The sequence below is a fragment of the Phalangium opilio genome, unplaced genomic scaffold (genome assembly GCF_054372755.1).
Source record: "Phalangium opilio isolate 3A_F unplaced genomic scaffold, DU_Popi_V2 ptg000075l_1, whole genome shotgun sequence".
NCBI classification, from domain to species: domain Eukaryota; kingdom Metazoa; phylum Arthropoda; class Arachnida; order Opiliones; family Phalangiidae; genus Phalangium; species Phalangium opilio.
The window spans coordinates 1,861,134-1,883,949 of record NW_028324184.1 but is presented as its reverse complement, the minus strand read 5'-3'; the positions used below and the strand labels follow the sequence as shown (position 1 = coordinate 1,883,949).

Here is a 22,816-nt window from a genome sequence, read left to right as displayed (position 1 = left end):
AATAATTTGAGGTCTTAGACCGTGGCAAAAAATATATCGTTTAGGTATTTCTATTTAATAAAATACAACGGACTCTACAAAATATTATATCTGCTAAGACCTCGTGACAACGGGAATATAAAACCAAGTTTCGAACATTTAACTAATTCTTAGAATTACTGAAACTGAAATCACTTTCCCGCGAAAATTTAAGCCTAAACCGGGTGAAAGGCTTAAAATATAGGGGGATTAGGGGCGCGTACAAATTATGGAATCGTCCAAAAACAAATAGTCACGCATGCGCGTTAAACACGCTTTTTCTTTTTCACCACTCCCGCTCGCTTGCAGAGTCGCTCCGAAGAGTTGGATTTAAAGGAGCTGTTCTCTCTCTCGTACTACAGAGTCAAATTACTGGGCATTTATCTCCAAGGTTTTTCCGAAAAAGAGTATTTGATAATTTACTGATTTTAATCAGAGTTTAATCAATCGTAATACTGTTAATATCTACGGAGCAAATAGCTTACAAAAACGGCTATTAGCAATTGAATGGATCCGGCTATAGGTTGGTTTCAACCTGAGCAAAAGGTAGGCTTACTTTTACATTGATCTAAGCCTAAAAACTTGGGTATTAGCATTCCGATTTTTAGTTAGGAAATAAGCTATTATATTGGCTTACGTAACGTAAACTAAATCGATCTAATTTTGCTGGCGCGATAGGGACCGGCTCTCGAGTTTTGGACTAGAATTTGGAATCTGACTCTGGAACAAGGCTTTGAAAACATGGATTTAAACAACTCCAATTACAACAAGACTCTGGATTATATACCCATAAAAGGCACAACGGGATTGGTCACGGACCAAATTAAAGGATCACGTAGCTGCAGAAACGAAATTAGTAACAATACTGACAATTCTTATTACAACCGCGTTAAAAGGAAACGCGAAAACCGAGCTAGTACGTACGCGTTGAATCAAAATGCCCATCTAATAAGTCAATATGGCGGCACTCCGTGGAGAAAGCGTGGCAAAGTCTACCGCCAAGGAATTCTAGGGTGAGTCCGTAGCCTTTTTTTCACCGTTCTATCTCTTACACTAAGCCTTTGCCGCACCGTCGAGTCGTACTCGGACTCGGCTAAGTTACAATCATTAAAAGCGCGTAAAAATAGGCCTAAAATCTTTCTCGCCCCCTTTTCCCCTTCCTTTTCATTTTTAAAAGGAAGCGACCCCACGCTGATTTGGCGGCCCCTCCCCTCCCAGTTTCCCCTTAGAACTTTAACCCGGTCAACAAACGAACTTATTTACTCGCGTGGGCCGGCGTGCAATCATAACTCAGGCTCCTAGATAATATTTTTAAAGGTTATACTACAAAGTTTCGTAGCTTGAATTAATTTCCTCCGCTTGAATAAAAAGATTTATTAACAGCTTCGACAGGAGATTTTTTTTTACTTCGGTTCCCACTGCCGGGTTTGACTCTATGCCAATTTTTTTTTTGCGCCTAATTTTCGCGCGAGACTTAAGTCCCCTCCCACAGTAAGGATTGCCGGTGGTAGGGTGGTAGTGCCGCTTCTAAGTGACGTATTTTTCCCCCCTTTTTATAAATACACCCGGCTTTTTTCCCTACTTTACCATCGGATGCGTCAGGATCTTATTTTAATCGGAGAGGGGGAATCGGCGTTTGTGACCTCTTCTTTCAACCCGCGGCGATTATTATTGGCCCGTTTTTAACCCCCTTTTTGATCACGTGATTCATAAACGCGGCAAGTTCAACTGTCCCACCCCGCTAAGAGCGTTTGAAAATCCGTCATCAGCGAGACATTTATTTATTTATTAGAAACTTTGAATTTTAACTATTTATACTTTTAATTGTATTTATAATTTACGCTATATAATTGGTAATTAATTAATTAATTAGTGAGTGAGTCGTGAGTTTTTTTTATTATTATTAAGAGGAAATTTACCGCGAATATTTGATTGCAATGAACTTTGGTTTCAGTAAAACGTATTTACGAAGGTATTTTGTTTTTTTATGTTGTAAGATTTCGGTACTAGACCATGGATAAAGAATACCCGTTAGGAAATTTACGCTATAGGATAGGCAACTCCCTATCTCGCGCGACAGCTTGTTCCTTATAGGGAGCTAACAGTTCTGACCCTGAAACGTCACACCCTGTTCTATCTCTCTTACTGGAGTTTCATCCCCCCTAACTGCGGGTTGGAAACAGTATTCTACGCGCAAAAATGTCAACCAGAGGGGGGCTGGCTGCATGACGTCAGACTATCTCTTCCCCCTAGCCAGTTGTTAGCTACCTATAGAGAGCTTTCAGATGGGATAGTTGTACGTCACACCCTCTCAAGTCTTACCGCTGTTCTGGTAGCCACAATATTTTTGGTGTTTTCAGCTTCATTCCCGCAGTTTAAACTCACCACCAATATGGCGGCGTAAATTATGTCACGAGACACTCAGCTCCTCCCCCAACTGAAAGCTCTCAATTTACTCCGTTCCAGCTTAGGTTGTAAGCACGCGCAAAGTTACGTTACATAGAGACCTAGGTTAGCGCGTACAGACAACCTAAGCTGGAACGGAGTATATATTGAAAAGTATATATATAGAGTAGTGTCGGCAGAGAGGGGAGTAGACTGTGTATCCCTCCCTCTAGGCGCGCTTTTGTAAGAGGGGATACTGTACGCGCCTGGTAGGGGGGATGACACTGAGCTAAGAGATAGAAGGGTCTGACGTTTGCATACGTAGAACTGACATCTAGCTCTAGCTCAGTGTCATCCCCCCTACCAGGCGCGTACAGTATCCCCTCTTACAAAAGCGCGCCTAGAGGGAGGGATACACAGTCTACTCCCCCCTCTACCGACACTACTCTATGGTATGACATTTGCATAGTAGATCTGACATTACTCTATATAGGGAGCTGCCAGAGAGGTGTGGCTTAAACTGGCTCCTCCCCTTTCCACCAAAATGGTGGCAAAATTCACAGAGTAAAAGGCTAGTGGGGGAAAGCTCCTGATTGGCTAAGTGAGGGTCTGACGCTTAGTAGGGGAGATTTTCACCCCTTTGCCCATTCCCGATAGTCGGAGAAAGGGAGTTGCCTATCCTATAGCGTAAAAACCAATTTCCTCAGGCGCGTACTGAAATTTAAGCGCAAATGCGCCGTAAAATGGTCTCATTTCGTCACTAAGAATTGCTTTGAGCTAGCTAGTTCTTTATAAACGTCAGCAAACTCGTAAAGGCCAATGCGTGTATGTGTATTAATATATTTGTAGACTTCACGATGAAATTGAAGATTTCTATCTATACATGTCCCCAACACCGGAGGAACATCAGATGAGGCTAGACGTGGTTGAAAGAATTAGAAGAGTCATTCAGGGACTGTGGCCTTTGGCAAAGGTAACTGGCCCACTTTCGCAACCCCTGTGTATTACCCTAACCCTCTAACCCAAGCCCCCAAAATTAAACACCTCTGCCGAGAGAGAGAGAGTATTCTTATATATACGTTTATATATCATTTTTGCCACCACGTACAGGTAGAGATATTCGGAAGCTTTCGAACGGGTTTATACCTACCTACCAGGTATTTTCGTTTTTCTTAAAAAAATCAAAGGGGTTTTCACCAAAAACTGATATTAAATTTAAGCCTTTTGCCGAATTATGAATTATGATCGTGATAATTTTAAGCGGCATTCCCTAGATTTCCGATTTTTGGGGACAACGTGGTCTAAAAGTTTGTTGTAAGAAGCCCGTTTTTGAGTTTTGGACTCGTTGTATCCGTTCTTGCGGATGAAAACTAATCAGGGTTCATACAAACCTGGAAAACCGGGAAAAATAAGGGAAATAAATAGTTGACAAAAATTAAGGGAAATTTCGAAATTTTAGTTAAATTCAGGGAAATCAGGGAAATTTCAAGAAACAGGGGCCGAGTAATTAAGCAAAATGTTCATAAACATACCCCCCTCCATAGGATTAACATTGCACTATAGTTCGGAGGCTCGTAACTCTGGTTCTATTAGAGATACGGGGATGTCCTTTGAGTATATTATAGTCCAATTTATCCCCCATCCAACCATACTAAAAACTTAGGGCTACGACAAACAGGGGCGGAGTAATTAAGCAAAACGTAAACAAACAACCCCCTCCATAGGAATAGCATCACACTCAACTTTGGAGGCTCGTATCTCTGTTTCTACTTGAGATACGGGGATGTCCTTTGAGTATGTTATAGTCCAATTTATCCCCCATCCAACCATACTAAAAACTTAGGGCTATGACAAACAGGGGCCGAGTAATTAAGCAAAATGTTCGTCAACTTATGGTATCGCCTCTTTATTGTTATTATGTTACTTATGATTTTTAACACTGAACGGCTCGTAACTCCCGTTCTACTAGAGCTACGGGGATCTCCTTTGAAGATGTTATAGTCCTATTTGCTCCCCATACAAGGATACTTTAAACATGAGGCTACCTCAATATCTTCGACAACTTATTTTTTGTCTTACTTATTGTTATTAGGTTACTTTTGATTTTTAGCAATAAACTTTGGAGGCTCATAACTCTGTTTTTACTAGAGATACGGGGATTTCCTTTGAGTATGTTATAGTCCAATTTGTCCCCCATCCAACCATACTAAAAACTTAGGGCTGCGACAAACAGGGACCGAGTAATTAAGCAAAACATAAACAAACATACCCCCCTCCATAGGATTAACATTACACTATACTTTGGAGACTCGTAACTCTGGTTCTATTAGAGATACGGGGATGTCCTTTGATTATGTAATAGTCATATTTGACCCGTCCTCCTCCTTCGTTAACATTTGCTCCATAGGATACTCCATATACAAGGAAAAACCTGGAAATCTCAGGGAAATTTGTTTTCCAAAAGTTGTATGAATTAACCCTTAATTTTCAAGGGGGTGGGGGATATATTTAAGGCGTTAACGGTGACTTGGTGGAAGCCCTTTTCAATTTTTGACAATATCAAAATGAAGCTTGAATAAAATGAGACTGTTGACTACCCAAAAGTGATATTGATTTGGTGGTGATTGGGAAATGGGAAACGCTACCGCTGTGGACCTTAGAAAAAGCCCTGATAGACAACCAAATTGCCTTTGCCGATTCGATTAAAGTGCTAGATAAGGCCTCCGTAAGTTTTTCCACTTTTTATCTTATTATCGCGCGCTTCGTTTTTGCTAGATTTTCGAGACGTTCAACCTTGTCAAGGTTGAACTTATCGAATTTAGAAAGATCAGCCTTACTTGATGACGATAATAATAATAACGCGTAAAAATTGATCATTTTATTGCTCTAATTGTAGTAGATTGTATTGTTCCTTTAAGATTATGACTAGAAGTAAATAAATATAAGCAGAAGTAAGATAAGAGACTAGAAGTAAAGAGCTCTAGCATTGGTAGTAGATCCTGGCACTAGTGAACAAAATTTGACAGGGTTCGTACGGTACCTGGATAACCTGGATAAGTCAGGGATATGGAAAATAGGGGAATAAGTCAGGGATTTTAAAGTTTTTCCTAAAAAGTCAGGGATATGTCAGGGATTTCATTTGGTATTTCAAACCATACTTCGAGCAATGCTAAATATGAGCGTGGTGTGATGAAGTGGGCCCGGTAAATACCTTAAAATGGTCAGGGATATTGCGAAAATTTGGTCAGGGATAACCTGGAAAAGTCAGGGATTTTCAATGTGAAAATTTTGTACGAACCCTGTTTGAGGATTTTATTCGCCGCTTCCATCCCTGCGCCTACACTAGACTGAGAAAACCAGGTTGGTCGAGTTCCAACAACATTTCCTACCCCCGTTCCCCTCAACCTAAAACCGGGGGTGTACACGGACGAGCGGGTGCTTGAACCTAGTTCGGCCCCCGTCTACCGCCTCCCCGAGAGCGTCTCACGTTTTGGAGAGGGAAATTCTGAAACTGCTACCAGAGGGCCAACCGTTGGTGCGCTATCAAGAATATTCACTTTCGCCGAGTGAAGAATTTGGTTAGCTCAGTACTTCTAGTCCCTTATCTTACTTCTGCGGAGAGTTACTTACTTCTAGTTGATTTACTCTTTATATACATCGCGTAATCCGAAATATTTGACGAGAATCTAGAATGAAATATTTGGGGGGCGTGGTTTGTATTTAGGTCCCGATAGTCAAACTGACCGATTCCAAGACAGATGTTAAGGTAGATATCAGCTTTAACATGAACAATGGAGTTAAAAGTGCCAAATTAATAAAGGTACGAGATGATATCGGCTAAAATCGGTAAAATGACGTAAAATGTTGTTTTTTTTTTCTTTCTTCTTTTATCCCGAACTGGCAGGAGTTTAAAGAAATGTACCCGACACTACCCAAATTGGTCTTAGTTTTGAAACAGTTCTTACTTCAAAGAGATCTCAATGAAGTTTTCACCGGTGGTATTAGTTCCTACAGCTTGATTCTGATGGCGGTTAGTTTTTTGCAGGTACGCGCTCGACCCCCCCCCCTTGGAAATTACCGGCGTGCCCTTTAACCTCTCGTTAACCCTTTCGCTTCATTTAGCTTCATCCGAGAAACGACTCGGCGTCGGCTGAAACGAATCTCGGTGTTCTTCTAATTGAGTTCTTCGAGTTGTACGGAAGACATTTTAATTATTTTCGAACGGGCATTCGAATAAAAGATGGTGGTTCCTATATTACCAAAGAGGAAGTGCAACGCGCCATGTCCGACGGTTATCGACCTTCCATATTATGCATAGAGGACCCTCTCTTACCCGGTAAGTTACTGCACGGTTCATACAAGCCTGGAAAACAGGGAAAACCTTTTAACACTCAGGGAAATAAATAGTTGACAAAAACCTCCAGGGAAATTTCGAATTTTTAGTAAAATTCAGGGAAATCTGGGAAATTTGCGTCAAACAGGGGCCGAGTAATTAAGCAAATGTTCATAAACATACCCCCCCCCCATAGGATTAACATTGCACTATAGTTTGGAGGCTCATAACTCTGGTTCTACTAGAGATACAGGGATGTCCTTTGATTATGTAATAGTCCTATTTGCCCCCCATCCAACCGTACTAAAAACTTAGGGCTATGACAAACAGGGGCGGAGTAATTAAGGAAAACGTAAACAAACATACCCACCTCCATAGGAATAGCATTACACTATACTTTGGAGTCTCGTAACTCGGGTTATATTAGAGATACGGGGATGACCTTTGATTATGTTATAGTCCTATTCCCCCCTTCTTCCATCGTTAACATTTGAACCATAGGATACTCCATATAGGAGGAAAAACTTGGAAAACTCAGGGAAATTTGTTTTCCAAAATGAACCCTGGTTAGTGACACCTCGCGCCCGCCCTCTTTATCGCCCAGAGAGAGAAAGAGGGAGAGAGTGATTTTGTTGTTGTTATTTTGTTTTGGTAGGTAATGACATTGGGAAGAGTTCTTACGGAGCTCTGAATGTGAAAAAAGCCTTTGAATTCGCTTATTTGGTGCTGAACGGTTTGGCCCGACCGATCCAGTTTCAATTAGGGTTCCTGGAACGCGGTGAAAGCATTCTCGGTCGGGTTGTCCGAGTGACCGACGAAGTTGTCGCTTATCGCCAATGGATTCAAGATATGTTTCCTTTGTCAAATAATTCTTTGGCCAGTTTATCGGACAGCCCATTATCAACTCCGCCTCCCCTGGAACTTTTAACTTCCACCACCAATAGTTCAAATAGGAATTCGAAAGAGTAAGTTTTCTTAAAGGGGCCCCGCCCACTGGCCCTTAATTAAAGAAAAATATCCCGCTCTGTTTAGTCACAGTCGAGCCCCTTCGAGCGGAGGCTCAAACGGAAACGAAGATTCCTTGGGATCTTGCTCGTCTTCAGTCGATGGTCACTCCTCCCGATCCGTCACCAGTTCCTGCTCCAGCCTAGCCAGTGATACGGTAAGCAATCTCTCCAACCAAAGTAGAACAACCCCCTCCTTAGGATTAACATTACACTAAACTTTGGAGGCTCATAACTCTGGTTCTACTAGAGATACGGGGATGTCATTTGAGTATGTTATAGTCCAATTTGTCCCCCATCCAACCATACTAAAAACTTAGGGCTACGACAAACAGGGGCCGAGTAATTAAACAAAAGGTTCATGAACATACCCCCCTCCATAGGATTAGCATTACACTAAACTTTGGAGGCTCATAACTCTGGTTATATTAGAGATAAGGGGATGTCCTTTGAATATGTTATAGTCCAATTTGTCCCCCATCCAACCATACTAAAAACTTAGGGGTATGACAAACAGGGGCCGAGTAATTAAGCAAAACGTAAACAAACATACCCCCTCCATAGGATTAACATTACACTAAACTTTAGAGGCTCATAACTCTGTTTTTACTAGAGATACGGAGATGTCCTTTGAGTATGTTATAGTCCAATTTATCCCCCATCCAATCATGCTATAAACGTAGGACTACGACAATCGGGGCCGAGTAATTAAGCAAGTCCGTAATAAGAGTCGTTGTTGTCGTTTTCCTTTTGTACAGGATTCCGACTCGGTACCCGATGATCGCGGTGGGGGAAATTTCCACAAGGGCAACAAAAAACGTGGGGGCGGAGGGAAAGACGGTCTTCCCGCCCCCGTGGCGTCGCTCCCAAAAGCGGCAACGGGGGAGAAATATTCCAATAGTCAAATGACAGTGTCATCAAAGTCCCCGCATAGTTTCGCTTCGATCGCGGCGGCCACAACTTCTTCTTCGCAGCGAAAAACGAATCGTTACAATAACGCCACGGAGAATGTTGTTTCGCCACAATGGATCAGGCCATCCAATAACCAAAGTGGCAGTGGCAGTGGCGCCGCTCCTCCTCTCTCCAATAACAAAGGCCCATCGAGTAACGGACAGTATTCTTCTTCTTCTTCGGCCGCAACAAGCAACAACGAACAGATATCTTACAATCGTTACCATCACAGAAACGTGGCCAACAAAAGGAAAAAGCCGCAAGTTAGGAAAGCCGATAGCAATAACGGACACGCTAATCTGAATAATAATAATAACAATCGTAACTCCGCCCCTAATTTACCCTACGCGAGTCGGTAACGTCAGTGCACAGAGGGCCTTGGACGGGAATATATATTAGGTAATTATAAATTTAACTCCTCTTTTTTCTTTTTATTTTTTTTTTCGTTGTTGCGCGATTTCACGCCACAAAAACAAACAAATAAACAAATTAAATAATGGATATTTATAAAAAAAACAAAAAAAACAAACAAAGAGAGAGGAGAGAGTAAAGTGTGTCTTCCAGGAAGCAAAACTGCGGCATGTTAATACGAATACAAAAGTGCATTTTTTTCTTTTTTTTTTTTTCGATGTGTGTGGAGCTGCTGCTTTAAATTCTTCTTTCTTTCTTCCTTTCTTTCCGCTATAGTTTGTGTTAAAAGAGTTGAAATAGCGCGTCGCGATTTGCGTGGTGAGTGAGTGTGTGTGTGTGAATGGCTACTTGTTACTCGTTACTTACTCAAGAGTCGTATCTCGAAAAAAGAGGTATATATAAAACACTACGAAATTACGCGAAAAAAATTTGACGACGAGTTTATTATCATATCAGCAGCCATTCCTAAAATCACCTATTTCATTTAGTATAGTAGTAATTAGGGCCAGTTGCAGACGATATTTAATTATCGAATTTATTTACCGCGGATATTTTACAATTGCAATTTATATTCCATTTACTTTGCCCCGCCCCCCAACCCCGCCTTTCCCAGTGATTTTTTTCATAATTACTCCATAATTGTAGCGCTAATGTACCCTTGGATGTTGGTTTAAATAGTTAGCTACATTTTCCGGGGCTATAGCTAAGATTGGCGCGTCACGCCATCGTCACGCCGGTCTTGGTATTAATTTTCAAGTTAGATTTTCAGTTTTATTTTAATTAATTAATTAATAGTTGCTTATCATTAGAATTTCTGACCCGTTGATAATAAAAATGAGCTCTCTAAGTATAATTATAATTATAACCTAATTGTTTTCTCAGTCTCGAATGACTAAGGCTTATCGATTTTTTTTTTTTTTTTTTTTTTTTTATTTTAATTTTAATTATTCGTAATTTTCTACTTAATAATGTTAATTTTAAACGCGGTATCTAACATTTAACTTATTTTACGAAAAGCTTTGGATCCCGGGTACATTAGCGCGCGCTTCCTCCGTCTTCTTTTTAACTCCGCCTTGACCAGTGTTATTTAACCAAAAAACTTAAAAAAAAAAAAATAAAATAAAGCCCCAAAAAAAATTTATAAAATTAAGAGTATACTAAAAAAAATTTAAAAAAATTTAAAAAACTTTTTGCCTTATTAGATTATTTAGTAAGGATTAAAAACAAAATATTATGAAAAAAAAACACAAATGAATCTACGGTGTAATGACAATATTATTGTATTGAGTTAAAAAAAAAAATAACGTTAAGATTTGGTTTTTTTTTTTTTTTTTTTTGTTCCGATTTATATTTTACAAAGAAAAAAAAATACTCGTGTTAAATTTTTTCTTCCCAAATTTCTCACCTTCGTTACGCGATCAACCAAAAACAAAAACAAAAACTTATGTACAAAAATTTACATAAAATGTATATAAAATATATATGTACATAATCATATGTAAAAAAAACAACAAAACTATAGACTTGTTTTTTTTTTTCTTTTTCAAAGTTTACTTTTTCTCTCCTGAAACGTAAACGCCAACCCAAAGGGGTTAATTATTACGTTACGTTACGTTAAGTTTGTTTGTTAAAACGAATTTCCCCGCCCCCGCCATCCCCCGCTCTGGTATTTTAATGACGCCATACTTATTTAATTTAACGCTCAATTATTATTTGGCGCCAAATTTTTACCTGGGCGTATTTTGTAAAAGTCGAAATAAACAACGCGTACGTGTAAATAATTGAGGACAAAAACAAAATGAAAACTCCGAGCCCGTGTAACTTATCAATCATTCATTATAGAGATTTATTCTACTCGTTATTTAATAGTTATATGGTTATATCCCACCTCTAGATAGTACTAACTAATATTCAATTATAGAATTAATTAACCAGAGATCATTTTAGTTTTTAAAATTAAACGTTATTTAATTTAAAAACTAGGTTTAAACAAATATTTACGTCGTGTTTGTTTCGTTGTCACTTTAGGATATTTTTAAATTTGATTTGAAGCATTCCTATTCCTATATTATGATCCGCGATTAATTCTTAATTTCGTTAAAACGCGGTAGATTATTTAAGTAATTAATTATAATAATGCTAATTAACAGTTAAAAAACAAACCCTTGAAACGTTGCCTACGTTAATCAAGGCCTGTGCGCGGTAGCTTCGAGGGGGGGTTACTTTTAAGAAACGCGGCCAGGGCCGGAAATAAGCACAGGACACTGGACATTGTCCAATAAAATTTTGAAATGTCCCATAATTTTTTTAAAAACTAAGGGGGTCACTGGACATTTTGACCTATAAATTTTCCGAAGATTTAATACCTGGACTATGGAGAAGCGACACCCATTTTCACACACTCCAGTGGACACTGTCCTATAAATTTTCCAGTCAAACAGGGGGTCACTGGACACATGTCCTATAACAGATTTTTCTTATTTCCGGCCCTGAACGCGGCTTCTTATTTTCTCCCTATTTTACCGCGAGACGGCATTGATAGATGGACCGAAACGCGCGCGAAAATGAGTAATTAAAATTCTAAGCGCGCGAAAATGAACATTTCAAGTTCCAAGCGCGAGAAAATGAACATTTCAAATTTCAAACGCGAGAAAATGAACATTTCAAAATATTATTAGGTCCAGCTAATAGCGCCTCAGGTGAGAGAATTTGGCAACTTAAATTGCCAAAATAAAAATAAAAATCGGCGCCGCGCACAGGCCTTGATTAACGTAGGCAACGCTTGAAACCAATTTCCCGCCCCCCCCCCCGCCCCCATAACGTATATTACCTATCTATTACCTATTTATTTATTTATTTAGTTCAGTACAGGTAAGCCATTAGAGCTTGGTTAGTACAACCGAGAGAGATTAACGATTTAGTTATACAGAGATTAACGATTTAGTTATACATTAGTAAAAAAAGAAAAAAAACAAAAAGAGATAAGTAACAAAGTAAAAAAAAAAAAAAAAATAAGTGACAAAGTAGAAAAAAAGATAAGTAACAAAGTAAAAAACGGTATGACTACAGGTCAATTTGGGGTATTATTGAAGTGAGCCGATAACTTAGCGCGAAATTTTGATTTATCTGAGATGGTAATAATAGATTCAGGGAGTGCGTTCCAATCTGAGATGACAGTGTGGGTGAAATGATGTTGGCGGATAGACGTCAGGGCGCGTGGTTTTGCAAGTTTAAGGGAGTGTCCACGGGTAGAGGGATACGGTGCAGGGTGGAAAAAAGTTTCAACGTTAAGTGCCAATTTGTTATTAAAGAAGTCATGAAGTAAACATAGGTTGTTAATTTTATGGCGGATAATGACGGGATCAATTTTAAGTTTTTCTAATCGAGAAGGGGCTGGGAGTTTAGCTAATTTTTGAGTTAGTTTAGTAAATTTGTTTTGGGCTTTCTGTAGGGCAGTAATACCAAGGGAGGAAGATGGTGTCCAAATAAATTATTTTTTTAAAAAACAAATTAACGTGTTAAGTTGAAAAATAAGAAGACAAAAAAAAAATTGTTAATGGTGTTTAAGATAATTACTTAATTCAATTCTGAATTGGAAGAATTATTAAAATATTTGGCAATCACGAAACAAAAAAATATATTTAAAGAAAAAGATTATACGGGGATTTTAAAATGAACAAAAAAGAAGTGTTTGGCTTTAGCGCTAACCACTCGCTAAATTTCACGTACCAGCTAGGCCTAATGCCCGTTTCTGCTAAAGTATGGATGGACTTAGGTTCCTAGTCTGACAGGGAGGAGCTAGTCCTAGGAAAATACAGAGGGAACAACACGTGCTTTGACGTTCGTGGTCAATTGGCTCTTTGCTCGACAATGTACTTGCGCAAAGTGTCAAGCATACAGAACGAACATTATGAAGTTACTGTTCAATTCTTGTACTAGCTAAACTACGATAAGGGTTTTCTTCAATTACCGAAGGCGCGAGCGGCGATAGACTTTAGACTAGCAAATGTTACCTTAAACTTCTATCTCAGTTGTGACGTCAGTGCCTACTTAAAACGTCACGGGTTTGGCTTTGGCAGTGGGCGGCCATGTTTGGTACCGCTTTGGTTCTATGGGCAAATAGCGTGGGTGACGTCGCACGACGGCTTCTGAGATAGCTCTATTGCAAAATTTTTCCTCCTCCGTTTTGATGACGATATTATATTGTCACATTCGCAAAATAGGCCAGATTTTTAAACAAACAAACGCCGGACCGATTTAGCGTCTAAAATGATATCTATGGACGCTCGTGTGTGTCGACTAAACGAAAGGTTGATTTCCAAGTAGCTAGGATAGCGGCCAAGTTTGAAAAGCACTTCATACTACAAATTTCACGAGTGGTTTAGCGCTAATTCTTTTAATTTTTAAGGATACTTGTAAATCCTTAAATAACAACTTTTGTTGGGCCCGCCGTGTGCCAAATTTGATTATTAATTTATAGCCCCCTGCCCCCCGCCCCCACTACCCACTTCCCCCGTAAAACCAAAAGAGTGCTAATTCTGGTCCAACTTTAAAACAAACAATTTTAGAAGCGCGGCTTTTTTTAAAAAAAAAAACAAAATGGCGCAATATCAAAAGATTGGGCCATGTTTTTATTCGGTGGTAACTTACGTTTTAGTCAAATATTTCGTTGCGCACTCATTTGACAAAACTCATTCAAAAAAAATGGCGTGAATGTTTGCGTGTATGTTTTTGATACTGCGTGTACAGCTTCAAAACGTTTTGAAAAACAAATGAGCCACGTGTAAATTTGTATGATTACCAAAAAAAGTAAAAATTCAAAAAAAGCACGTCTAAAGATAATTATTTCAGCTCGGTGCCTTTTATTTAAACAACAATAAACGTCAACGTGTAGATAATTTATAAAATGCCTAAAGGTTTAGATAAATGGAGATTTTAAAAATATTCAGCTAGTGCGCGAAACGAGACGAAGTAACGACTACAGGGGGGGGGGGTACTTACTGAAAAGGTGTTTTAAGGCGCGTCAGTCCCAAGTTTATCGGCGGAAATTTGTTTGGTGAGTTGACGCTTATTTACTTTGCCCAATAAATTTTTAGGCAACTCGTTTAAACACTTTAGGGCTCTCGGTAGGCTATAATGCGGCAATTTATCTCGGCACCATTCCCTAACTTCTTCCAAAGTTAGGCTTTGAGCGGGAACGACAACCGCCACGACGATCTGACCCCAAGCGGCGTCGGGAAGACCCAAAACGGCGCATTCCTTGATTTTGGGGTTGGCCAGTAAGTGACATTCTACGTCCAAGGCGCTGATTTTATAACCACCGCTTTTGATGATATCAACCGATGTCCGACCCAAGATCCGATAACTCCCATTTATATACTGCGCGGTGTCGCCTAGAATTTACCAAAGACCATCAAGCGCCGCCGCTTTGTAGGATAAACGGGGGCCCCTTGACGGACTCACCAGTCTTGAACCAACCGTCTTTGGTAAATGATTCCTCCGTCGCTTTGGCTCGATTCCAATATCCTCGGAATACGTTCGGACCTTTAATTTGCAGTTCCCCAATGCCGCCGTTTTCAACTATGACCTCGGTTTTCGAGTCATTTCCTTGGACAAGTACCTTATACTCCCTAGGTTCGTCGTCATCATTAATCCGTTGGCCAATTCTGGCTTGGATTCCCGGAAAAGGTAGTCCGACACTACCTGTCATCGAAAATGAATAAGATCATTCAATTGGTCGTTACACCAAGCCATCGCGTATCGCGCGTACCCGCTTTTCTTTCGCCGCGTAGTGGATTGGTAAGAACCATTCCCAACTCGGTCATACCGTAACGTTCAATCAACGAATGCCCGGTTAATCTTTCCCATTCGTGACTAATCGGCGTTGGCAATGAGGAAGAACCACACGCCATGAACCTTAAATTTATTTAGTTAAAAAAAACTCTTTCAGTTTCTTTCGAGAAAAGCGAGACATTTCAGTGACAAACTTTGGGCCAAGACGCGAAACGAACGATTGACGATCTGTCTAAGTACCTGATCTTTGATTTACAATGGTCCCGAACGAAATCCAACTTTCGCGAACTCGTCGCTAAGGATTTGTTCATTTCCTCGATTAAAAACGAATACATCGTCGGCACCCCGTGAAATACCGTCGGTTGAACTGACCGTTCCCCGAGAAACCAACTCCAAATCTACCATTGAGATATTTCTTTCAGTATTTAATCACCGAGAGAATCTACCGCGGCAGTTTCACCCCCTTTAGTACCTCTTTAGCGTCAAACTTGGGAAGTAGAACGACGCTGGCCCCGGCGTAAAGAGGGCTAATTAGACCATTTAATATTCCGTGCAAATGATGCAAGGGTAGGGCGTGTATGATGACGTCATTTGAACTAATTTCCCAGGCGGCGTTGACGGCGCTGGCTTGAACGTGAAGATTATGACGCGATAGAATGACCCCTTTGGGAGGACCCGTCGTTCCGCTAGTATACACAAACATGGCTAAATTTACCGGAAGGTGAAATGTGTTTTTTGTGACGTATTCGGGTACCTGCGGATTCAGGTTTCCGGATGGCGTACTCGGGGGGTGGGGGCGTACCCTCCGATGAATCAACAACTTTATTCGGGTGTTCGATTTGGATGATGGGTATTTTGAGCTGATGGGCAATGGGTTTTAATACATTTTGAAAGCCTTCCGTCGTTATCAGGGCTTGGCATTTCGCGTCATTGACGTAATACTTTAAGAGGTTGGGTGGATGTTTATCGCAGAGGGGGACGGCCACAAAGCCGCGTTTCCAACATGACCATTGCGTCGTGACGTAAGTTAAGTCACTCGGACAAAGAAAGGCGATTTTCTTTTGATCTCTTTGGACATTGTCCGGTTCAATTTCGCCCAGTCGTTTGGCGAATTGATCGCTGAGACGGAGTAAATCCGCGTATGTGTATTTGCCTAAGTGGTCTACGATTGCCGTATGGTCCCCAAAGTATTTCGCTTTTTCGTATATATTTTCGAACTTTGGTGGAAAAGTTGGGAAACCCGTCAAATTTCTAGCGGCGAATTTGGTTAAGAGACAAATTTTGGAAGAGTTGAATGATGTCCCAGCAGTTACGGTAAGTGCGGGTACCATTTTGCGGGTGCCCACTTTACGGGGCACCTTTTTTTAAATTGATAATCGAGTCAAATTTGTCAGTCAACGCGATTTGATTTTTGCTTAGGCCTAGTGAAAAGTTATTTTAAAAATATTCTAACTAAGCTGGTTAGCCTCGGCTATGCTCAATGCTCATACAGTTGCGTCTTTATGACGCGGCTTTGCTCGTTTGGGTTAGGCGTGGTTACGTTAGGTTGGCTTAGATCAGGTTAAAAAGAAATGTTTTTTTTTTTGTGTTTTGGGCAGAAAATTTCAAAAACCAACCTTAACCCTTCAATTTAAAAGAAAGGTCAAAAAAAAGGCATAACTTATCAAATCCACCATTAGCAGAGCAGAGCAGCGCAGCGGGTGCGGTCGTGCCGTGGGAGCAACCACAAAACGCTGCCTAAACAAACTGTGATTAGTGATTACGTGTCTTTTTTGGGAAGGGTAGGGGTACGAGCTGACGTCATTCGTATGTCATTCGTATTCTACAGGTGGATGTAACGCGTCATTTCCTATAACACATTTCATTGGCTATTGATAGGGAGGTAATCGGTAGGCGCTTATTTTGAAATTAAAGGAGACTTTTTAGGCTTAGGAAAGGCGTAATTGGCTTTATTTATAAATTTATTAATTACAAATTTATTAATTAGTGAAAAAACATTGCATTTTGGCCCCAAATTTAATTAGTCTTTTCTTTCTCGTAACTTTGCCCGTATTCGTTAATTCTTTTCTTATCAACGGGATAAAGCCTGAAATAAACGAAACGAATCATATTTTAAATTATAATTAATTAAAGAAACTAAGGATCTTTCCTATTTACGAGGCCGCCTTCCATAGTGGGATTTTTTTAGAAGGATAGTAGTAAAAATAGTAGTATTTTTCCTAGATCAAAAAGCTAGACCGATGACGGAGAAAATACTATGGACAGCTACATTTTGAATACTCATTAGGCATATTTCAAAAACAACGTAATCACGTTTATGGTTAGTCAGCAATATTTTGGAAAAGGCGGAAATTTATGGTTAGTCAGAAATATTTTGGAAATGGCGGAAATTTATGGTTAGTCAGAAATATTTTGGAAAAGGCGGAAATTTATGGTTAGTCGGGAATATTTTGGAAATGGCGGAAATTTATGATTAGTCAGAAATATTTTGGAAAAGGCGGAAATTTATGGTTAGTCGGGAATATTTTGGAAAAGGCGGAAATTTATGGTTAGTCGGCAATATTTTGGAAAAGGCGGAAATTTATGGTTAGTGAGCAATATTTTGGAAAAGGCGGAAATTTATGGTTAGTCGGCAATATTTTGGAAAAGGCGGAAATTTATGGTTAGTCGGCAATATTTTGGAAAAGGCGGAAATTTATGGTTAGTGAGCAATATTTTGGAAAAGGCGGAAATTTATGGTTAGTCGGCAATATTTTGGAAAAGGCGGAAATTTATGGTTAGTCGGCAATATTTTGGCAAAGGCGGAAATTTATGGTTAGTGAGCAATATTTTGGAAAAGGCGGAAATTTATGGTTAGTCGGCAATATTTTGGAAAAGGCGGAAATTTATGGTTAGTCGGCAATATTTTGGCAAAGGCGGAAATTTATGGTTAGTGAGCAATATTTTGGAAAAGGCGGAAATTTATGGTTAGTCGGCAATATTTTGGAAAAGGCGGAAATTTATGGTTAGTCGGCAATATTTTGGAAAAGGCGGAAATTTATGGTTAGTCCGAAATATTTTGGAAAAGGCGGAAATTTATGGTTCGTCAGAAATATTTTGGAAAAGGCGGAAATTTATGGTTCGTCAGAAATATTTTGGAAAAGGCGGAAATTTATGGTTCGTCAGAAATATTTTGGAAAAGGCGGAAATTTATGGTTAGTCCGAAATATTTTGGAAAAGGCGGAAATTTATGGTTCGTCAGAAATATTTTGGAAAAGGCGGAAATTTATGGTTCGTCAGAAATATTTTGGAAAAGGCGGAAATTTATGGTTCGTCAGAAATATTTTGGAAAAGGCGGAAATTTATGGTTAGTCAGAAATATTTTGGAAAAGGCGGAAATTTATGGTTTTTCAGCAATATTTTGGAAAAGGCGGAAATTTATGGTTAGTCGGCAATATTTTGGAAAAGGCGGAAATTTATGGTTAGTCAGCAATATTTTGGAAAAGGCGGAAATTTATGGTTCGTCAGAAATATTTTGGAAAAGGCGGAAATTTATGGTTAGTCAGCAATATTTTGGAAAAGACGGCAATTTATGGATTATGGTTAGTCGGCAATTCATACTATTTTCTCCATCATAGGTTCCGCTTTTCCTCGTAGGGGGAATACTACTATTTTTACTACTTTCCTACTAAAATAATTTCCACTGTGGAAAACGGCCTCTAAAATAGGAATGACCCGAAACGGATAAGTGGGCCTTACCATCTTTGATAGAGATAAATAAGAAAGACAATATCATCTCTGAAACACGCTACCCGGTGTACCGTTGGCATGCTTATTATAAAGGCAAACAGATCGTCAATGAAAGTATTAAAAGCCTGTGTGTTTCAATTCAAATTAAGTCAACTTTAAGCTGGGGGTCAAGGGTCAAAGTATTAAGAATTGTTTTACCTTATACATAAAAGCTCTCCATGGCAAATGAGAGACGGATTTCAATTTATAATTAATGAATAATTGCGGTAACATAAATAAGAAACCAAAGGCGTAAACACCGCTCGCTAAACTCTTAATACACCAAGAATACCAGCTTTTATGGGGTGTATAAATCAGGGTGTAAATGGCGCCGCAAAATACCATTGGGTATAGCAAGTATGATAGATATCTCATACTCTAAAGAGTAAAGAACTCGACGTTAAAATATCAATTAAAGCTAAGCTAGGCGCTAATTAATGTACTTGAGAATCAAAGCCCTCCGTTAATTTCTCTTCCTCCGATGATTTCTGAAATTCAAATTTAGGAAGTATTCCGCTAAAGGTTACCTTTAGCTTTAGAGCTTTGCTGACTTTCCATAACTGAGTTTAAAAGAAGGTAATTAATCAAATTTTAATTGTTTGTTGGTGACAGGGTTCGTACAAACTTTTTGGAATGAAATTCCCTGACTTTTCCAGGTTTTCCCTGACAAAATTCCGCAAATTTTAGGTCCATTTTCAATTTCCCTGACCTTTTAGGCCAATTTTCAACTTCCCTGACCTTCTAGGCCCATTTTCAATTTCCCTGACTTTTCCCTGACCTTCTAGGCCCATTTTCAACTTCCCCGACTTTTCCCTGACCTTCTAGGCCCATTTTCAATTTCCCTGACTTTTCCCTGACCTTCTAGGCCCATTTTCAATTTCCCTGACTTTTCCCTGACCTTCTAGGCCCATTTTCAATTTCCCTGACTTTTCCCTGACCTTCTAGGCCCATTTTCAATTTCCCTGACTTTTCCCTGACCTTCTAGGCCCATTTTCAATTTCCCTGACTTTTCCCTGACCTTCTAGGCCCATTTTCAACTTCCCTGACTTTTCCCTGACCTTCTAGGCCCATTTTCAATTTCCCTGACTTTTCCCTGACCTTCTAGGCCCATTTTCAATTTCTCTGACCTTTTAGGTCCATTTTCAACTTCCCTGACTTTTCCCTGACCTTCTAGGCCCATTTTCAATTTCCCTGACTTTTCCCTGACCTTTTAGGCCCATTTTCAATTTCCCTGACCTTCTAGGCCCATTTTCAATTTCCCTGACCTTTTAGGTCCATTTTCAACTTCCCTGACTTTTCCCTGACCTTCTAGGCCCATTTTCAATTTCCCTGACTTTTCCCTGACCTTCTAGGCCCATTTTCAATTTCCCTGACTTTTCCCTGACCTTCTAGGCCCATTTTCAATTTCTCTGACCTTTTAGGTCCATTTTCAACTTCCCTGACTTTTCCCTGACCTTCTAGGCCCATTTTCAATTTCCCTGACTTTTCCCTGACCTTTTAGGCCCATTTTCAATTTCCCTGACCTTCTAGGCCCATTTTCAATTTCCCTGACCTTTTAGGTCCATTTTCAACTTCCCTGACTTTTCCCTGACCTTCTAGGCCCATTTTCAATTTCCCTGACTTTCCCAGGATTTCCAGGTTGTGTACGAACCCTGTAATAATTAATATTACTTCTATAAATGTTGCCAAAAAAGATGGAATTAGGACTAAGAGGCTGCTTTTCTCATCCATTAAGTACAAAGTAATAATCGCCTGACTAAGGCATCGCCAAACCAGAGTTCGAAACGAAACCCCAACCATGTTTTGACGTTTTTTCCAAAAACTAATATCGTTTTTGAAGGCCAAGAAGTCGAAAAGAAGCTGAAAATACCCCAAAAGAAACCGCCAGTTTAAAAACCTTTCCAGAGTTAAACAGGGCCAGAAATAAGAAAACATTTCTTATAGGACACGTGTCCAGTGACCCCCTGTTTGACTGGAAAATATATTGGACATTGTCCAGTGGCGTGTGCGTAAATAGTGTCGCATCTTCATAGTCAAGCTATCAAAACTTTAGAAAATTTATTGGTCAAAATGTCCAGTGAGTGTGACCCCCTTAGTTTTTAAAAAAATTATGGGATATTTTAATATTTTATTGGACAATGTCCAGTGTCCCGCGCTTATTTCCGGCCCTGGACTGACCTTCGAGTGTTAAAGAGAAGCTATTGGTCAAAATGTCCAGTGAGTGTGACCCCCTTAGTTTTTAAAAATATTATGGGACATTTCAATATTTTATTGGACAATGTCCAGTGTCCCGCGCTTATTTCCGGCCCTGGACTGACCTTCGAGTGTTAAAGCGAAGCCCGCGTCCAGCAACAAGTCCCGTACAAGTTGACTTTCGTTACCAACTCCATTTTTGGTCAAAACTGCGGGAGTTGATAAGGAAAGTCAACTTGTAGGGAACTTGTTGCTGGACCCGGGCTTCGCTTTAACACTCGAAGGTCAGTCCAGGGCCGGAAATAAGCGCGGGACACTGGACATTGTCCAATAAAATATTGAAATGTCCCATAATTTTTTTTTAAACTAAGGGGGTCACTGGACACTTTGACCAATAAATTTTCCAAAGTTTTGATAGCTTGACTATGAAGATGCGACACTATTTACGCACACGCCACTGGACAATGTCCAATAAATTTTACAACGAAATTATCTCTTTAAAATACAAAAATAATCTTACGTGAAAGGCGGATACGAGACAAGTTGCTAGCAGTAAATAAATATTAGTATCGAAAAAGACGCTTTTAACTTCGTCAGTGTCCTTCTCGGTAAAACCCAAAGCGAATAATTGTTTCATAGCTAATTCAACCGTGGTCACGAGTCTCAGACGACCAACGGATATTGGATTGTATTGGATTATTAAATCCATTTGAGGTTCGCTAGCGTTCAAGGGCTTTTTAAATAAGACAAGATGAAATTAAAATTATTTCGAGATCGAGATTTCCAGTTTCAACTTCGTAAAGCGAAAACCAACGAACTTACCATCAATTCTTTGATTCTAAAACTAAGATCACTGGTATATAGAACTGGTAAATATTCTTTTTTCTCGGACAACTTCAAAAATTGGGCTATTTCCTGGGGTATTCTATTACGAGCTAGAGGTAACGCTTCTGTCATGGCAAATATCGCTAATTTTGGCTTCCAGTGAGTTACTGGTTTAACGGAAGGCTTCTTTTTAGTTTTGGTCTATTTTTAAGCATTTGTTTCAAATAATTAGGCCTTCGTCTAATGACGTAATGACGTAAATTGATTTACCTTTTTTCGGTTTTGCCCATTAAGGAGATTAAACGCGTACGATTCGGGTTCGTGGTATTTTGTTAAAGCGCAACCTCCGTAAGATGTTTCGGGATTCTCTAGGACCTGCAAAATGGACTTGACTTTTTCCTTGGAAGGATAGAGGAAGGCGTGGATAAAGAATGAGCCGTTCTTTAAGGTTTGAGCGGGTAAGTTGACATTCAAATTTCTAATAAGAAATCAGACTTAACAAACGTGTGTTAAAGAACACGGAAGGCAGATGGATTAATTACATTTCTTGATACTTGAAGATGTCAAACTTTTCCGCGTTCCAAACTGGAGTTAAATCTTTGTAGGAATGAATGCTAGATTTCGATGACGTGCATAGGATAAACTGAAATAACGCGGATGTTTTAACGCCACTGACTTAGCGTTTACGATGGGTGATTTGAATTACAAAATGCAAGCTCAGACTTACTTGATATTTTGTGTCGCTGTTCCACGAAGGATTTAGACAAATTTCGTTGGTCGCGCATGGTTTAGGGTTATAAAGGTGGTATATAGTCCAAATGGAATGCGCGATATACGCGGTAAAAACTGAACAAAGTACTAAAGAAATCGAAAATCTTGGCATTCTGAATCCGAAATATTTACTTCCAAGGCTAAGCCTTGGCTCGATGAAACTCGTGTCAGTGTTTGACAAGACGAGGTTAAAGCAGACGACGGAATGTTTTACCGCCAAGATGGTGCTGCTACTAAGCCTAACGGTAATTTTGCAAAGCTCGGTTACATCACGTGACAGTCGTTTTATTGTGCGCGTGGTTTCATTAATTTAATAGTTTTTAAATAATTGGAGACTTTATTTTCATTTCAAATGTTATTATTA

The 22,816-nt window shown here is 39.6% G+C and overlaps 3 protein-coding genes across 3 annotated transcripts; 1 reads left to right on the top strand and 2 right to left on the bottom strand.

Moving 5' to 3' along the window:
• The first annotated feature begins 202 nt into the window (after positions 1-202).
• LOC149658729 (terminal nucleotidyltransferase 4B-like) lies at positions 203-13,931 on the top strand. Its single transcript, XM_089844370.1, has 11 exons — positions 203-564; positions 697-1,031; positions 3,253-3,376; positions 3,514-3,560; positions 5,008-5,128; positions 6,128-6,223; positions 6,308-6,448; positions 6,526-6,739; positions 7,392-7,701; positions 7,769-7,898; positions 8,499-13,931. The coding sequence occupies exons 1-11, from the start codon at positions 526-528 to the stop codon at positions 9,048-9,050; spliced, it is 2,109 nt and encodes a 702-aa protein (XP_089700496.1). The 5' UTR covers positions 203-525; the 3' UTR covers positions 9,051-13,931.
• Positions 10,630-16,329, bottom strand: LOC149658728 (malonate--CoA ligase ACSF3, mitochondrial-like). Its single transcript, XM_089844371.1, has 6 exons — positions 15,650-16,329; positions 15,368-15,600; positions 15,136-15,293; positions 14,873-15,018; positions 14,566-14,805; positions 10,630-14,495 (listed from the first exon to the last, which is right to left on the bottom strand). The coding sequence occupies exons 1-6, from the start codon at positions 16,224-16,226 to the stop codon at positions 14,116-14,118; spliced, it is 1,734 nt and encodes a 577-aa protein (XP_089700497.1). The 5' UTR covers positions 16,227-16,329; the 3' UTR covers positions 10,630-14,115.
• Positions 16,330-16,814: 485 nt separating this feature from the next.
• Positions 16,815-22,690, bottom strand: LOC149658727 (lipid scramblase CLPTM1L). Its single transcript, XM_089844372.1, has 10 exons — positions 22,409-22,690; positions 22,224-22,324; positions 21,952-22,159; positions 21,679-21,882; positions 21,377-21,589; positions 20,335-20,523; positions 19,107-19,223; positions 18,823-19,041; positions 18,634-18,749; positions 16,815-16,981 (listed from the first exon to the last, which is right to left on the bottom strand). The coding sequence occupies exons 1-10, from the start codon at positions 22,562-22,564 to the stop codon at positions 16,912-16,914; spliced, it is 1,593 nt and encodes a 530-aa protein (XP_089700498.1). The 5' UTR covers positions 22,565-22,690; the 3' UTR covers positions 16,815-16,911.
• Positions 22,691-22,816: the final 126 nt, after the last annotated feature.

What these genes read in the sequence shown, in the direction of transcription:
- LOC149658729 (XM_089844370.1), top strand. Translation starts at nt 526, where the DNA reads ATGGATCCGGCTATAGGTTGGTTTCAACCTGAGCAAAAG. An exon ending in AAGTGCTAGATAAGGCCTCC is followed by an intron (nt 5,129 to 6,127) that starts GTAAGTTTTTCC and finishes GTTTGTATTTAG; the next exon opens with GTCCCGATAGTCAAACTGAC. An exon ending in AGAGGACCCTCTCTTACCCG is followed by an intron (nt 6,740 to 7,391) that starts GTAAGTTACTGC and finishes TTGTTTTGGTAG; the next exon opens with GTAATGACATTGGGAAGAGT.
- LOC149658728 (XM_089844371.1), bottom strand. Translation starts at nt 16,226, where the DNA reads ATGGTACCCGCACTTACCGTAACTGCTGGGACATCATTCAACTCTTCC. An exon ending in CATTGTAAATCAAAGATCAG is followed by an intron (nt 15,019 to 15,135) that starts GTACTTAGACAG and finishes AATAAATTTAAG; the next exon opens with GTTCATGGCGTGTGGTTCTT. An exon ending in ACGCGGCGAAAGAAAAGCGG is followed by an intron (nt 14,806 to 14,872) that starts GTACGCGCGATA and finishes TTTCGATGACAG; the next exon opens with GTAGTGTCGGACTACCTTTT.
- LOC149658727 (XM_089844372.1), bottom strand. Translation starts at nt 22,564, where the DNA reads ATGCCAAGATTTTCGATTTCTTTAGTACTTTGTTCAGTTTTTACCGCG. An exon ending in ATGGGCAAAACCGAAAAAAG is followed by an intron (nt 21,883 to 21,951) that starts GTAAATCAATTT and finishes GCTTAAAAATAG; the next exon opens with ACCAAAACTAAAAAGAAGCC. An exon ending in GGAGAGCTTTTATGTATAAG is followed by an intron (nt 18,750 to 18,822) that starts GTAAAACAATTC and finishes TGAAACACACAG; the next exon opens with GCTTTTAATACTTTCATTGA.